Raw genomic sequence first — 17,439 nt, 5'->3', positions numbered from 1 at the left:
TTGGACTTGTTAGAAGATGATCAATGTTATTCACTTCACCTGTGAGTGGTCATAATTTTTTGGCTCATCTGTGTGTTTGTGTATATGTGTGTGTGTGTGTATGTATGTATGTATATATATATATATATATATATATATATATATATATATATATATTAGGAAATGTAAATTCTCCACTGTGATGTGCTCAGCGGGGGTTGAGATAGTAAAGCTCAGTGTTGGAGAGAGAGAACTTGCGTCATTCTTGACATGTTGCTGAAAATGACTGTAGTTTCTCGGCACAGCTGTAACTATCTGATGACATTTTCATTTAATGTGGATTTGCATTGCCTGAAAAAAAAAATATGGCTGGAAATAGTTCAGGCTCACTTCCACTCAACTCTATAAATACATTTACGTTGTCGATTTACCACATATTTAAGCTCACAGAAGCAACGGTGAAGGTGTTATTGCTCATGTGGATAGTGTAATGGGGCATTTGTTTGACTATGAGGTAGGGCTATTGGGCTGTGACGGGGGCATATTGCAGTTACTAGTGGCTACTAGTGGGGTTTTATAATACTGAAAATCTAGGGCTGGGTGATTGGATATTTTGTCAATATTTGCCATATGTGGACATCTCGGTTTACATATTTGCTCTGAAATGGCTTAAAATGGTGATTTTATTTATTTATCATTTATTTTTTTATATCATTTTCATTCATAAGCACCAATATAACAATACATAGTATAGTTTCTGTTTAACAGTCAAACGCTCAACCTTTCAAAGTATACTCCTTTGACCACGGTCCTGTAAGGGCATGGTCAATGGTTGCATTGTCAGATGTGATATGTGTGTGTGTCTAGAAATATTGGGTCAGTATTTGGAAACTTTGCGCATGATAAAATTGACCTCAAACGCACTGTGCACGAGACGAAATTTCTGCTTGTTATTAAATCTGAGACACTGGAATTATCTGTTTAAATGCCTTCATACTTGCAAGTTATGAGACAATTTGTGGATTTGTGTGCTGTGTATTTATATGCTTATTTAGAGTATTGCGTTAGCAACATGCTAACGTTAGTGTGTGTAGAATCCGTTGAGGAGCACTATTTGTGTGACCACACAGAGTTACTGCATTCCAGAGGTTCCATTTCATTTAGGATGCTGTCTTAAAGTCGATTAATTTTATACCGCTGTGTAGTAGCCAACTGTGGGGTTTGCATTTATTGTTCTGCGTTGTTGTGTCTGTGTCGTTTTGCGAGTACACTGCCAAAATCCTGGTGTATCTAGGGAACAAAATGCCTTCATTTATGAAATAATTATACATTTTATAAACAAACGTAAGCCACATAATTTGTAGATTTAAAAGAATGTGGCACTACATCATATACACTGATCAGCCACAACATTAAAGCCACCTGCCTAATATTGTAGAAAGAGGTCAACAGAGAATGGTCAGACTGGTTTGAACTGACCAAAGTCTACGGTAACTCAGATAACCACTCTGTACAATTGTGGTGAGAAGAATATCATATTCAGAATGCTATTCTGAGATGCGGGTTGGTACTCTTTTGGTGGCATGAGGGGGACCTACACCATATTAGGCAGGTGGTTTTAATGTTGTGGCTAATCAGTGTATCTTTTTATAATGCCGGGGGATGGTTTCTGGTTACGGAGGAAACCAATCACAGCTGTTGTGGACCAATCAACACATTGTTACATTTTTGGAGAGGTGCATGTCAGGCTAAGAGGTAGGTTTGATGCAGATGTATAAATCGACCTTTAGAAGGTAGTTGCCCATGTATGCAGTCAACAGCATGGCAACTCAGCAGGCAGCTCGTTAGAGACCAAAATAATTGAATTTCCCGTTATCCGTGACTAGTTGACACAGACCCAAAGAAGCGAATGGTGGTAGTATGCAAAAACCGTGCTTTCTATATGCTGTCCTTAATCTGTCTGTCTCGTTTATTTGTAGGAACCCAGGAGACGACAGCCAGTTGCTGGTGTGTGACATGTGTGATAAATGCTATCATACCTTCTGTTTGCAGCCTGTCATGGACTCCGTTCCCACCAATGGCTGGAGGTGCAAGGTGAGCTTGTGTTTGTGGATAGACAAAAAACAAAGAACATCTTTTGTGGTGTGGGGAATGGGAATTGCACAGCGTATAAAGTTGGGAATCGAAAACCAGTGAATGCTTAAAGGAATCTGTATTCAATTAATTTTCATGATATTCAGTTAGTGAGTGTTGTGCCCAAGACGGAGAACTTGAATTAAAAAATATATATCTAATTGACTTGCTTCAATGAATCTCAAACAAACTCTTGAGTGTCTTGAAAAGATTTGATGTCATGAGCCCTACAAACTTTGGCAAATCCAACAACTATCTCAGAATTGATAAAGAACTTATAAAAACAATTTATGAGCACACAACTAAAAACCTGTGAAACCTGACTCTAGTAAGTTCAGTACAGATATACAATCAGATTGGAACATGCCATTTAGAGAAAGCTCTTATCAAATGGTCCGTGAATGGTCCACAGGCGTGCTTTCTGAATTTGACTCTAGAGAATACACCGCTCAGGCTTCTAAATTGAGTTAACCAAATTGTTAATCAATCGTGCATATCCTTTATATCTAAAATAATCAAAGAACTGAACCAAATCCTACACAGAGACCTTTTGTGGAGGCGGTGAAGAAGCTGTCATCCAGGAGTCTGTAAACAAGGCTTTCAGTCTGCATTTGGATATCAGAACAGATACTCATTCCTCTTCACTGGCCTCAAATGCTGCTCCAGATGAGCATCAAGTGCCTTTTATTTTTCAGTGCTTTGCTAGTTTTAAGTACCAGTGGAGGCAGATTTTAAGTGTTTGTGGAGCAATAATTATTGCAGAATTCTATCCAAATTGATTTAAGCAATTGAGAGAGACCGCAATGTTTGCAGAATGCAATTGTTGTTCAAGTGCCATTAAGCTGGGTTTACATCCAAGTATTCTTTTTGTGCATTTTGGAATATCGCATAAAAAATGCTGGATGAAACACTTAATTGAGAATAAAATCTCAAAAATGTGCATATAAATACTCTTCGGATTGGCTAACATCATGCAGCCCCTCAAATTCAGCCATATTTGAAACTTAGTCTGAAGAGAAGCTCCTCAACATTATAAAACTAAATTTCAGGGGTGACACAAAATGCACATCCAACACATTGCATCAGAATATATTAAATTGTTCATCTCAAGTATAACTGTTAACACTCACACCCTGTCTACACCGGACACGCCAGTCAATAGAACCTATTAAAATAATGAGAATGTCTACCATGGAAGCGTCAGTAAACAGATGGCACTTTCAATTTTGCACTGCACATGCTGCCGCTACTACTGCCAACAACACAGATATACAGTTTAGAACGTTTGTCTAAGTTTGTGTAAGGTGTAGACAGCCTCAAGCCGTTGCGTTGCGTCTAGGGCTGCACGATTATTACAAATGGGTCTTATAAGAGCAGACGCGATAACAATAATAATATATGCCATATAATTTATGATGGCTACACTTCCAAAACACACTTAGAATAGTTCAGCAGAATTATTTTATTGCTATTTTGTACAAATCAAATTCACATAGGCCTAATTACTAACATGACAAAACAAAACTGTTATTACATTAATAAATTGTACACAGAAATCGAGCAATACGACAAACTCTTCCATTACAATGACTGCCGTCACTCACTGCAGGTTTGCACTGATTGAGATCTCATTTCGTCACGAGCTCAGTGACGCTCCGCACAATGTTCTGTACTCTCGCAAATGCTCTCATTAAAAACAAAGCTGTCTAATTAGCATAATACATCAATTATTTACACCGCGTCTGTTCCGCGTTTTAGTTTTGTCATGTTTCTCATTTTCAGTGTATTTATCAACTACGTTCAAAGCGAGCGATGCAATATGCAATGAATCCAAAATAATTACTAAGTGTGTTTCACTCTTGTTCTACAGCTTCTTTTCAAGTGTCAGGTGATTATTCTTCAGTATTCATTTTCGTGTGCTGCGCGAACAGATCAAGAACATATAGCAAGCATCTGGACATTCAGACTGGTTAAAGCTTGCAGGATTAGAATCATTAGGATCAGATGTCATTACAAATAGGATGAAGGACTAATCTAAGCTGCTCTGATTGGCCATTGCCATTTCATTGCTCAACGGACATGTTACTGATTGGTCAGAATATTTAACTGCTGCAAAAACTCATTGTAAATAGAAACCATTGACGCAAAAGGAGCAGACTTAAATTGAACGCTATAATCGTACATTTTCAGATTACATAATTGTGGCAGCCGTAATCGTAATCGCGATTAGTTTTTCGATTAATTGTGCAGCCCTAGTTGCGTCGCATCAACGGACATGTCCGGTGTAAACAGGGTCCCCTTTGGTGTTCAGGAATAGTTGGTAGGATAGTAGGAACACAGTAGGCTTTGTTTGTCATTCTTTCTATGTATATGACTGGACGCACCAGTGGGTGGGACCAAAGGTGTGATGATTTGAAGTAGGCATTAATGTTTTTGAGCTGTAGAGGCGGTCATGAATTTACCAGGCATTTTGCAGCTTGGTTTAAATAAATGCTTTTATTGCATTGGGGAGTTTTGAGTTCTGAAATTTACCGTATGTTTTTATTCCTCATGACATGACCCCCATTAAGGTTACTAACGGAACACCGGTTCTCTGATAATTTTTGTTCGGTATCTTACTGTGAGAATTGCCTCTGGCGTAACCAATCATGAAAGTACTAATAACACCACGTCTCTCAGTTGATAGACCAGTCACCGCTAAGGGAGTCACACCTCCCTCACATAAGGACATTCTTCATTCTCGTTCTCTTTCCTGTAAAGATAATTGGAAGCTATCACAATCTGGGGTTGCAAGGGAGTAGTTGTTAAACTGTTCATCAGACTAGCCATCAGGTACGTCATAGAGCGTGACTGCTCTTTTCTGGGCACATTCACTGTAAGGCTAAGTCTGGTTTCTCACAAGGTTTTTTATTCTCCATTGACCAACATCTTATGGAGTTTAGAGTTCCTTCCCACGGTTACCATTGTCTTGTTCACTGTGGGCCTAAAGACAAATAAGTTATAAAGCATTTATTTTCTTATATGAAAGCATTTACTTTCATTTAATGATGACTTTAAGACACCACACACATTTCATAATTTTCTGTAAAGCCGCATTGAAACTGTGTGTGTTTTGAAAAGCGCCATACAAATAAAAATGACTTGAACTAAAATATTCATTGGAAATAAAGTAGGATCTGACTTGATTATATTAAATGGGTTTATTTTTAGGAATTTTATCTTATGACTTTATTAAATCATGGTCAGTTTGAAGCTGATATTGAAATGATATTATTGAAGCTATGATATTATTGGTTGGTCTTATTTTTTCTTCGCCTAAATTGTCTATGTTTGCAAGTTATGCCATAGTTATGCCAACAGAAAAGTTGTTTCAGAGACAGAGAAAGTTATGTTCAACCAAAATCCCAATAATAACCAGAACATTTTTTAGAATTGGTGCATAACGCAGGACTTAAGGATAAACAAGCGCGAAACACACCAGGGACTCATATTTTGAAAATAAGAAATTCTGAAATCAGCATAGATTTTTGCAGATAACCAATAGTTCCAAAAAGCAACTATCAGCACTGATTAATTGGTAAAACCGATATATTGGCAGGATATGAGCAGGAACATTTGTTTTCCATTTTAATTTAATGTGTTCTGATGGTTTTACAGTAATGACACTTATTTTATTTTTTGTCCAGATCTATTAAATTATTCAAAATATAACAAATGCAGTTCACACAAACCAATAGCTTAAATACACCTCTACTATGATGAACATGTTTTCAATTACTAGTTCAATTAGTTCAAAGTCTTTTTGATATTTTTTCTGGGGCTTAAAGTCAAAAATGTCATATGGCTTTTCCATTCGGAGACAGTAGAAACAATAAATCAAAGTCTCATTAAAAGCTGAATTTCCTGATAAAAGAAATGTTGGCAGAAGCGGTGCTGAATAATCTTTTATTAAAAAAAAAAAGCAGTGAAAAAAGTATTTGTCCACCACTTCAAAGACTTGTGGTGTAACCAGCATGCAGGAAGCCAATTTGTTTTCATGTGACAAAAATCATAAAAGAGAGAAGACCCTCAAGACTGTTTATAAAGTAAAAAAATACATTATTTTTCCATATCTTGTGAACAAATATTGTGACACTTTTTTTTTTTTGGACTGACATTTATTTTTGATAAAATCTTTTTTTAAATATTTGTGTATTTTGACATTTTGATCAATTCTATTCTAACTTTTAATTGAAATGAATGTTTAGGTTTTGTGCACTCGTGTATTGAAGGTGCAAGGACAGTGTTGTAATAAATTGTACTTTATGGTTAAACCGCATGACATTTTTCAAGTCATTGAATAATTGTATTTATTATTATTTTTTAGAAATGTATACAACAGAATTAAACATTACATTTTAACTACATTTTTTAAAACATTTCTCATTTTTATCAACTTGGACAACCTTCGTAATTGAACCATAAACACGCATTTAATGATGATGTACTGAATTGAGGGCTGTGTTTTGCAGAACTGTCGGTCGTGTGCTCAGTGTGGACTGAGATCCAGTGGTCAGTGGTCTTCTAATGGTTTGCTGTGTGAAGGATGCCAGCAGCAGCAGAATTCAGCTCTGCTCTGCCTCGTTTGTGGACAGAGTCAAGATACAGACGGCCCTACAGACACTAACTCCTGCAGCATATGCAAAAGGTAAGAACCGATTCAAACTGAACCTTGACAATTATGTCTTATTCCTGAGATATGTGGCCAAGTAAATGTTAGTGCTGCATAATGCTGCCAAATTATTTGTTCTACGGTACTGCCCATACAGCCTCTGTTTACATCTAATATTAACATCCATCACTGGTGATCCAACCACAAGTTGTCATTTGAGACAAATGCGTGAGCTCACATGATGTTTGTTGCTGCACATTGACTTGCAGCCATGTACCACCAGATCCATAGAGGCGTGCAGTGTTCACTGTTCCGTTCTTTACAAATTATCTCCAAACAAATTAAAAATCATCCAATGCATAACAGGTTATTTCTTTATTAGGGTATTTATCACATTTTGGTCAATCCCATCTTTAGTGTTAACCCCTTCAGCTCTGCTGCATATTTTGGTTGCCTCCTGACATTTTTTAGACCCAAATTTAAAAGCTTACCTCACACAAAAACAGTGGACTAGTTGCAAAATGTTGGTGTCATTGTGCAGAAAACTTCCCAAACAATCTTAAGATGAAAACGTTTTTTTGGTTTAATCCTGTCTTTAAAAGCCTGTGATTCAGGCTTTGTTTGCTCCATGTCCGGTAGGTTCGCAGAGTGCAGGAGGTTAATTGTGTATAGAACTACTAAAACAAAGAAATAAACAAGTATATTTATTACAAATATTATTCTTAACTGTGCTGGTATGATAGTTTAATATTGTAATTTATTTGAAGGTTATCCATTATCTTTTTTTAATTTTGCAAAAACTATTGCTTGTTTTATCAAGATTGCTATTGTTGTTTTGTCCAAAAGTTTGGAATAATGTACAGATTTTGCTGTTCTTGAAGGAAATTGGTACATTTATTCACCAAAGTGGAATTCAACTGATTACAAAATATAGTCAGGACATTACTGATGTAAAAACAGCACCATCACTTTTAGAATAAAGTCATTTTTGATCAAATCTAGACAGCAGCATCACTCCAACACCTTATCCTTGAGTTATCATGATAAATGGCTAATTTCTCTAGAAACTCATCAGTCAATCATTGATTTGAGGAATGAAGGCTATAAAATGCTTGAAATTGCCAAAAAACTGAAGATTTCATACAAAGTAGTACACTACAGTCTTCAAAGACAAAGGACAACTGGCTCTAACAAGGACAGAAAGAGATGTGGAAGACCAGATGTACAACTAAACAAGAGGATAAGAACATCAGAGTCTCTAGTTTGAGAAATAGACGCCTCACATGTACTCAGCTGACAGCTTCATTGAATTCTACCCGCTCAACACCAGTTTCATGTACAACAGTAAAGAGAAGACTCAGGGGTGCAGCCTTATGGGTAAATTGCAAATAAAAGTCAAAACTTTTGAAACAGAAAAACAAAAAGAAAATGTTAGAGTGGTCAGAGAAACACAGACATTGGACAACAGATAATTGGAAAAGAGTGTTATGGATCTAAACCCCATTGATCTTTTGTGGGATCAGCTAGACTGTAAGGTGCGTGAGAAGTGCCCGACAAGACAGTCATATCTATGGCAAGTGCAACAGGAAGTGTGGGGTGAAATGTCACCTGAGTATCTGAACAAACAGATTGAATGTCAAAGATCTGCAAAGCTGTCATTGCTGCAGTGGAGGATTTTTTGATGAGAACTCTTTGAAGAAGTTTAAGAAGTTCTGAAATACAAATTCTAATTAAAATAATATTTTTTCAATTGTAATTTTTCACATTATTAATGTCCTGACTATACATTGTGATCAGGGATCAGGATTTTGGCCATCAGTATATTTACCTTTTCCAAATAATTATTTTAGCAGTTTTTGTCAGCTTAAGCTCTGTACTGACAATCAACTGATATGCAGACAGACTCCAGTTTAAACGCTGGTCCATCATCTCTGATTAAAGAAATCTCTTGATTTATTTTCACTAATTTTTGTGTCTGTCTTATCTGTGGATTTGTTTCATCAACATCCTGTGCGCAACTTATGCCTCCTACACACTACATGACGTTCAAAGACGTCGGATCTTGGTACCATTCATATTACACAACTATCTCTCTTGTCATGGAAGTCGTAGCGTTTTCAAATTACACAAGGAATCGGCGACAGGGGTGAACACATTACAAAATATTTCACTATTGACGAATCTCCGACTCTGTCTGGACTCCAAATTACTCTTCACAATGGAGTACACGCAAGAAGTGATACGAGATACGAAAACAAATGCATGATCTTATGTTATGCATTTCAGAATATGATGTGTATGTTTTTAATCATATATTTTATTGGTTACAATATGAAAAAGGTCCAGATATTTAACATTCTAGATATTTCGCTGACGCTCAAATCGCATCTTTGATAGTTCATACATTGCAGTCGTCGCTCACGGGGGTGAGCTCTGATTTGCCTAGGATTTCAGGCTTTTGTCGGCGATCTCCACAAAACTGTCAACGAGCAAAAATCGTGTTGTAAACTCGGCATTAGAGAAAATTCACAAAGATAATTTGATAATTTGACTAATGTGTCCTACTTTGTTGAACAGGACACATTAGTGTTTACATTGATTTACACCTGTATTTTGCACCAGGTGAGGTATTAATGTAAACTCAGTCGGTCTTATGTGAATGTAAACAGCTTTGATTTGCATCAAAATATCAGATCTGTCCATTCAACCTTGTATTGTAAATACACATAGTTAGGATTACATTAACCCTCCTATTCTGATAAAGTGGGGCTGCAAGTACAGGTGTAACTTCTTCTTTTTTTTTTTTTTAAAGAAAGGAGAACATTTCTTCCCTGAAGTAAAAAAAACAAAAAATGCTTGATTTCAGTATTTAGTTGCATAGGAAAATCAGCCAATTTATGTAACTTCACTACAGTAAAAACCTAGTTCAATAATGTACAAAATATGAGAATGAGGGCAGATTGCTGCCATCGTGTCAAAATGAAAGTCATGTTATGACAATAATAACACCTATTGTGTAGTAATTCAAAATGTTAGTTATGCATTTAGATATATGATCAATCATTTAGAAATGATCAACAGTAATAAACAGCAATGGACTGTAAAAATGTTATTAGTGTTTAAAACAGAAGACTCAGACTTTGTTCTTGTGTGTTTGTGTGTTCTTTCTGTGTTCTGCCTTCTAACTGTGTTAGTCTCACCAATTTATTTCTGTGTGTGTGCTGCATTGTGGGTGTGTTCTGGTCTTACCCCCTCATTTATGTGTATTCTGCAGTATGGCTGATTTATTGATTTTATTTGACAAAATTGTAAAAAAATAAAATAAAAAAAAAATGCTCTGTTATAGTGTTACCAGATCATTATTGTGTTTTTTTTTCTGCATTTTGGCTTATATATTGTAGTTGACAAATAATAAAGCTAAGTTTTTTTGTCTTTCCCATTCATTTCCTATGGTCAGTCAATTTTGATTGCTAACACCAAAGGTGTTGCTTTTTTTTATGCCAACTTACACTTATCGAATCAAGTAAATTTTTTCAATGGCTAGTGGAGTAAAAGTCACAAAGTCTTGTACCGCTCAAATAAATGAAGCCATTTTACGACATTCTTCCATGTAACACAAAATGAGAAGGAGTTTGAGTAAATAGTGACAATTTTATTTTCAGGTGAAATGTCCCTTTAAGAATTGGATAAGATAGATTGTCAAGAGTTGATTGTGTTATCCTGTCTGTCTCAGATGGGTTCATGTGAACTGTGAGAGGCAGGAGGGCGGTGACCCTGATGCCCAGGTGCAGGACGGGTACACCTGCAGTGTGTGTAAGCAGGTGGAGGAGGAGACGCAGCACCATAAGCCCGTCAGCAGGCAGGAGGCGTTGCTCACTAAATCAGAGCCAGTGGAGGGTAAGTACATGTCTCTCAACACTGGCACAAAGCTGATGAATGTGTTTGCCCTGCAGTTGGCATCATTACGGAGTTCCTCCAGTCAGTGCTTTTGCATGGATGGCTTTGCAGGAAAATCTCTCAAATATAGTACTGCAAAACAATGACGCAATGTAGATTTGGCTGGTATGACAGTATATACTGTGCAATGGTAGAACCTTTAAAGATTTTGCAATAGGGTTTTAAGTATTTAGACTTGTGAGTGATGAACCCCAATACAAATAGTGGACCGGGTCCCGACACAGGCTACACAGAAGCATAATACTTATGTAATTGCAGTGGCAAGAAAAAGTATGTGAACCCTTTGGAATTAGTAGGTTTTCTGCATTAATTGGTCATACAAATGTGGTCTCATCTTCATCAAAGTCACAAGTATACACAAGCACAATTGGCTTAAGCTAAAAACACCCAAACAGTTCTATTTTCATGTCTTTAAAGAACACATCCCATTAAACATTCACAGTGCTGTTGAAAAAGTAAGTAAACCCTTGGATATATTTGTATTCATTTGGCAAAAATAATAACTGGTTGATCCTCCTTTGGCCATAGTAACCTCAACCAAATGTTCAAGCTGCAGATTAAACATGCACAATGTTCAGAATGTTTAGACCATTCTTCCGTACAGAACTGCTTCAACTCTGCTATATTCTTAGGATATCTGGTGTGAACGGCTCTCTTGTGGTCATTCCACAGCATCTCTGTTGGATTCTTTCTCGTCCAGTAAAATGCACCAACGATATTCATGACTCATCTTGTGTTTGCAGGGGCATATACATATGTCATACAAATATTTGTCCAGTCAAATTGTCTGTAGAATGAGACCACCCCTCTCTCAAATACCACCTACCTCTGACTACCAATAACAAGTAGCAAATCATGGTTTTATAGGATATGGATTAAACTAAAGACTATGCAAAAACAAGCCCCTCAATGTGCCCTACTCCAACTTTCTGTTGGAGTGAGTATGTTAACACAAGAAAGGAAATGACATTCGTCAAGCCATTTCATATTCTCTAACAGTCTCATATCTTGGTAGACAGAGTCTAGATGGCTGGAGGTCTAGAAAGCTCTTTGGAACTACCAATAAAGAACAATGCATCCACTACTAGCTTCCTGTTATAACAATCCCTGCTGGTGAACTCTCATCAGAATCCTGAAAGCTAAAAGCAAATCGTATTTTCTTTGAGTCCATTATCACCAGGCATAATGACTTTGGACCCTTTCTCTAACCTGATGGCAAAGAGATAAATTTTCAGTGTGCATTTATGGCGATTCTATCCCCCAACTGCACTTTATTACTGATGTTTTTTTTCCCTGTGGGTCAATGGTGCGGAGGTGATGTATGTTGGCATGTGGTTGGCAGTAAAAGAGCTCAATGAGACCAGGCTGGCTGTAAGGCCTCTTTGTAAAGCCAGCCGTGCCAGCAGCAATACACTGGGCCGCTGCCAACTGCTAAAGGAAGCAATCATGCCATTGTCGGCCCCCAAGAGAGAGACCACTATAATCATGATAGAGACGCCCACCTGTTAGTCACACACACACACTTCCTGATAAACACACACACTGATGTTCTTGAAGACACACATGAACGCACACTAGTGAATCTCAAGAAACTTGTCAAGGCATTTCACCCCAAAAAAATTGAAATAATAACAAATTTGATTTAAATGTTGTTATTGTGCAAACAAATAAAAAAAAAATTCTGTAATAAATCGGTTGTGTTTCTGAGCATGAGCCTTAATCCTGAAGTTGTCCGTTTAAAGCTGTTTAAAGCTATTTCCTAGCTTTGGTAATATATTAGTAATATGAACAATCATGGAGCGTTGTTGTATGTAAACAATGACTGACGGATTCACTTTACATCACCAACTGGCTCATATTACACACAAAAATATCTTTTGCCACCACTTGCTGGCTAACATATGTAATTCAAAAATTAAGACTGTAACTCCTAACAGATCTGCACTGCTCATACACTTGAGTTTAGAACAGCACTAACACAAGCGGAGTGATACACACAGTGAAGTGTCTGAGTACTGATGGTGTCAGACCATCATTGCCCATGGAATGTCTCTCGTCTAATCAGATTCGAGGACCGGAACTAACTGTGGTGTGTGTGTGTGTGTGTGTGTGTGTGTGTGTGTGTGTGTGTGTGTGTGTGTGTGTGTGTATGTGTGTGTATGTGTGTGTGTGTATGTATATATATATATATATATATATATATATATATATACACACACATATATATACACACACACACACACACACACACTCACTCACTCACTCACCGAGCACTTTATTAGGAACACCTGTACACCTACTGTACTTATTCATGTGATTATTTAATCAGCCAATCGTGTGGCAGAAGTGCAGTACATAAAATCATTCAGATACGGGTCAGGAGCTTCAGTTTATGTTCACATCAACCATCAGAATGCTGAGCTTAAAATCTTCAGGATGCTCTAGAGACTGTTGCATATGAAAATCCCAGAAGATCAGCCGTTTCAGAAATACTCAAACCAGCCCATCTGACACCAACAATCATGCCACAGTCAAAATCACTGAGATCACACCTTTTCCCCATTCTGATGGTTGATGTGAACATAAACTGAAGGTCCTGACCCATATCTGCCTAATTTTATGCATTGCACTGCTGCCATATGATTGACTGATTAGATAATCTCATGAATATGTAGGTGTAAAGGTGTTTCTAATAAAGTGCTCAGTAAGTGTAGATACAGTAATGGTAGTATTTATTGTACTGCTGTGATTTCTGCTGAAAAAAAAATGTGTTTAGACGGTTTGATTTTCATTACTGCATTGCAATAATGACAATCTAATGAGCAACATCATGAATAATAAAGAGAATTACAAACAAAAGAAAAATGCATGGACACTTTATAGTAATTGGTCCTAAAAACAGGCTTCATTTTCTTAAAATATAATTACTCCTTTTCTTTTGATTTAACGATCAAATATAACCTGGACATGTTTTTTTGGGTGGATTCTCTCATAACAAAGGCAAGTAATTACATATGCTCTCCATCATATACGGTTGAATGTTAGAGGGGGTATTTTCCCAAGGGTGTGGTAAAACGACTCCATCCTTCAGAAGGTTTCTCTTGTCATGGACGATTGTTGCTGTCGGTTAGTCAGCCTGACACTGCTGAAAAGAACCACAGTCACACTTACTCACGTGACCCAGTGCACAAACAACAAATCACCTGTGCTCGTGCACAGATGGCTAATGGTGCCGACTGCATGACGGATTTGATGTCAGTTTCTTTATGATGTATGGAAGTGTTAAAGTATTAGGCTGCAGGGTAGAGCCAGATGTAAGCACAATGGGCATACAAACGCCTTTAAATGTATTTGCTTTGCGCTTAAGCACTGATCAGAGCCTCCAGGTGACACAGTCAGGTAACCCGATAACCAGTAATACGTTTTTGAAACCAGGGTTGGGAATAGAGAAACAATTTGTTTGCGTACCAGTTCCATTTGAAATAACATACTATGTGCTCATACTCATGACGTACGGTCCTGATAAAGGAACTTGAACGTCTGCATTCTTCTGAAAATGTGGGCACGCAACACAGTATTAAAATATTTTGACAGTGTTCCAGCACCACGGCAAAATATCTGAGTTGTGAGCTTGCAGTCTGAATTTAATGTGATGACATAGAAATACAAATACCTGCAAAATTATACAAGGACAATAAATAGACAAAACGTATTTCTTTTGCATTTCCCTTGTTGGTTGCTCTTAAAAATAAACATACACTCCAACAAGTGTAGTCCAATGCACAAACAAATAACTCTTAGAAGCCATTTTTTTAAGATTCTTGAATCGGTATCAAACTATTGCAAAATTGTAAATTAACTTAAAGGGATAGTTCACCCAAAAATGAAAATTGTCTCATCATTTACTCATCCCATCTCAGATGTGTATGACTTTCTTTCGTCTGCAGAACACTGCAATTTCTCAGCTCTTTTGGTCCTTGCAATACTAGTGACTAGTGAATGGGTGCTCAAATTTTGAAGCTCCAAAAATCTCATAAATCAGCATAAAATAATCCATAAGACTCCAGTGGTTACATTTATTTCTTCAGAAGTTATATGAAAGGCCTAGGTGAGAAATAGATCAATATTTAAATATTCATTAACTATGCTGTATTTACTATAAATTCTCCTCCCTGCTTAGTCAATCTCCACTTTAACCTCACATTCTTCATGAATATGCCCCCTATTGGACAGAATTTCTAGCAGAAATTGACTTCAAAACATTGATCTGATTCTCACCCACACCTATCATAGCACTTCTGAAGATATGGATAAACCTTCAGAGTCGTATGGAATACTTTTATGCTGCTTTTATTTGCTTTTTGGAGTATCACAATTTTGGCACCCATTCGCTTGCATTGTGAGGACCTACAAAGCTGAAATATTCTTCTAAAATCCTCCTTTGTGTTCAGGAGATGAAAGAAAGTCATCCACATCTGGGATGGCATGAGGGTGAATAAATGATGAGAGAATTTTGCAGTGGACTGTCTCTTTAAGGACCACCTTCTGGATGAATCTTACAAAATTTGAAACATCCTCATTTTGACACCCTGTACGTATGTGCCAAATGTCCTAATGATCAGCCATTTGTAATTGAAGTTATTGTTTTTTTAGTTATAGTGCCCCTAACTTGTGTCAAAGTTTACCAAGTTTTCATATTGATATCAAGAAGAGAATCAAACATCCACTGCTTATTATTGTACCATGATGATTCTGATAGATCGCTGACTGTTGCTTTGATATGTGACGTGTTTCTAGCTTACTGCATTTATAGGCAACATTTGGGAAGGGATAATTTTGACCCTGCAGCTCTTGCCTGGTTACTCACTGAAGCGAAGTAGGGTTGAGCATCAGTACCTGGATGGAAAACCTCCTGGGAAAACTAAGGTTGCTGCTGGAATAGGTGTTAGTGAGGCCAGCATGGGGTGCTCACTCTGCGGTCTGTGTGGGTCCTAATGTCCCAGTATAGTGATGGGTACGCTATACTATAAAAAAAATAAAGAAGCACAGTCTTTCGGATGAGATGTTAAACCGAGGTCCTGACTCAGTTGTCATTAAGAATCCAAGGGCAATACTCTTAAAGTGTAAGGGTGGAACCACGGTGTCCTGGCCAAATCTGCCCTTTGGACTTTATCCATCATGGCTTCCTAATAATCACCTATATATGAATTGGCTACATTACGGTACTCTCCTCTCCACCAATAGCTAGTGTGTGGTGGGAGTTTCTGGTGCACTATGGCTGCTGTCGCATCATCCAGGTGGATGCTACACACTGGTGGTGGTTGAAGAGATTCCCCTTATACTATGTAGAGGGCTTTGAGTGTCTAGAAAAGTGCTATTTAAATGTAATGAATTCATATTATTTCTGTGAGAAGTGAAATTTCACAATTAGGCCTCAAATGTCTGTCCTAATGCTGGTATTGCTCAGAGGTGACGCACAACCCAGTTTACATGCACTGTATAAGTGTTGTACTCTTTACTCCCGTAAACATACGGCTCACTCAGTAAGCAGCTTTCTCCACAGCAACGAAATTTCCCCACGCGACGCTTGTGTAAATAACAGTGGTAAATAAACATGGTCATTGTCATGTATGCACTTGTAGCTCAACTACCCAAAAACTCACCGTGGCTCGATTATAACAGTATGTAATTGAGTGTTATTTCTTCAAAAGTATTAAAATATTAATTAATGGTGTCATTATAAAGCCAAATTACTGTATGTATCTGAACCGGAATCGTTATATTTCTTATTTCTTGTTATATAATTCCTATGTCAAACCTTTTTGTCTTTGTGCTATGATCATCCAGCAGGCCTTCTCTGCTCTCTGCAGTGGGAATGTGTCATTATCCTGTTCTAATCTCTCTTGTCTGTCTGGTCAGACTGCAGTTATTGTGCATCAGTGCTTCGTGATCTCTGTGGCATTCCTCCATGTTTGAACTCAGCATTTCCACTGAGACACCCTGAGGCCTGTTTAAATTACGCCTCTATTGGGCAGCTCAGCTCTTAGTCTTCACATCTCTCACCCACCTCTGAATGACTGCACTGCAACTCAACAATTGATTATCACATCCAAGAGTTTTTGATGTTAAAATGCTTTCTCCTATCCCATCATGCAGAGACAACTATGAGGAAGCCATTTGTAGGATAATTTCCCCAGAGAAGTATAAATATTGTGGCATTTATAAATAATTCCACCAGCCCAACCAGCCTGACACTGCAACATTGGCTTGACCAATAGAGTGAGTTTGGGGCACTAGTAGACGTGGTACGTTCATTTGAAAAACAGGCTTTTTTAAAGCTGCGATTAATTGTGATTATGAAAAACCATTCAATTAGTTGCGATTAAATATTTTAATCTACTGTCAGCATTAGTTTTTATACTTTGAGACATATGTGATAAATGTGTGTGTGTGTGTGTGTTAACCATTTTTTGAGCTGTTTGTTGTGGTGTTCTGTGTAGCGCGCCAGTCTGGGGGAGGTACGATATTCTCTAGACCGTGACTTGTCCGCCTGGGTTAAAAATAGCTAGAAGCTCTCAACCAGTGAGGCTTTCATCTTCTGTACCATTAGTGGAGTGTAAGTGTGGAGACGTTATCAGGACGCCACAAGCAACGTCACTTCTCTTTAGCTCGTTGAATGATGGATGAATCTTTCGCCCCAGGTTAGGGTTACATTGAAG

The 17,439-nt window shown here is 37.6% G+C and overlaps 1 protein-coding gene across 1 annotated transcript in view; it reads left to right on the top strand.

Moving 5' to 3' along the window:
* The window catches only part of LOC127634477 (histone-lysine N-methyltransferase 2C-like), a 232,070-nt gene that overhangs the window by 124,673 nt on the left and 89,958 nt on the right, over nt 1-17,439 (top strand). The window contains 3 exon segments of the mRNA XM_052114063.1: nt 1,959-2,073; nt 6,624-6,799; nt 10,497-10,660. Of these exon segments, the coding sequence (XP_051970023.1) occupies nt 1,959-2,073; nt 6,624-6,799; nt 10,497-10,660 (455 nt within the window).

Source organism: Xyrauchen texanus, chromosome 41 (assembly GCF_025860055.1).
Source record: "Xyrauchen texanus isolate HMW12.3.18 chromosome 41, RBS_HiC_50CHRs, whole genome shotgun sequence".
Taxonomy (NCBI): domain Eukaryota; kingdom Metazoa; phylum Chordata; class Actinopteri; order Cypriniformes; family Catostomidae; genus Xyrauchen; species Xyrauchen texanus.
The sequence above is the reverse complement of the archived record's forward strand: the minus strand, read 5'-3'. Positions and strand labels throughout refer to the sequence as shown.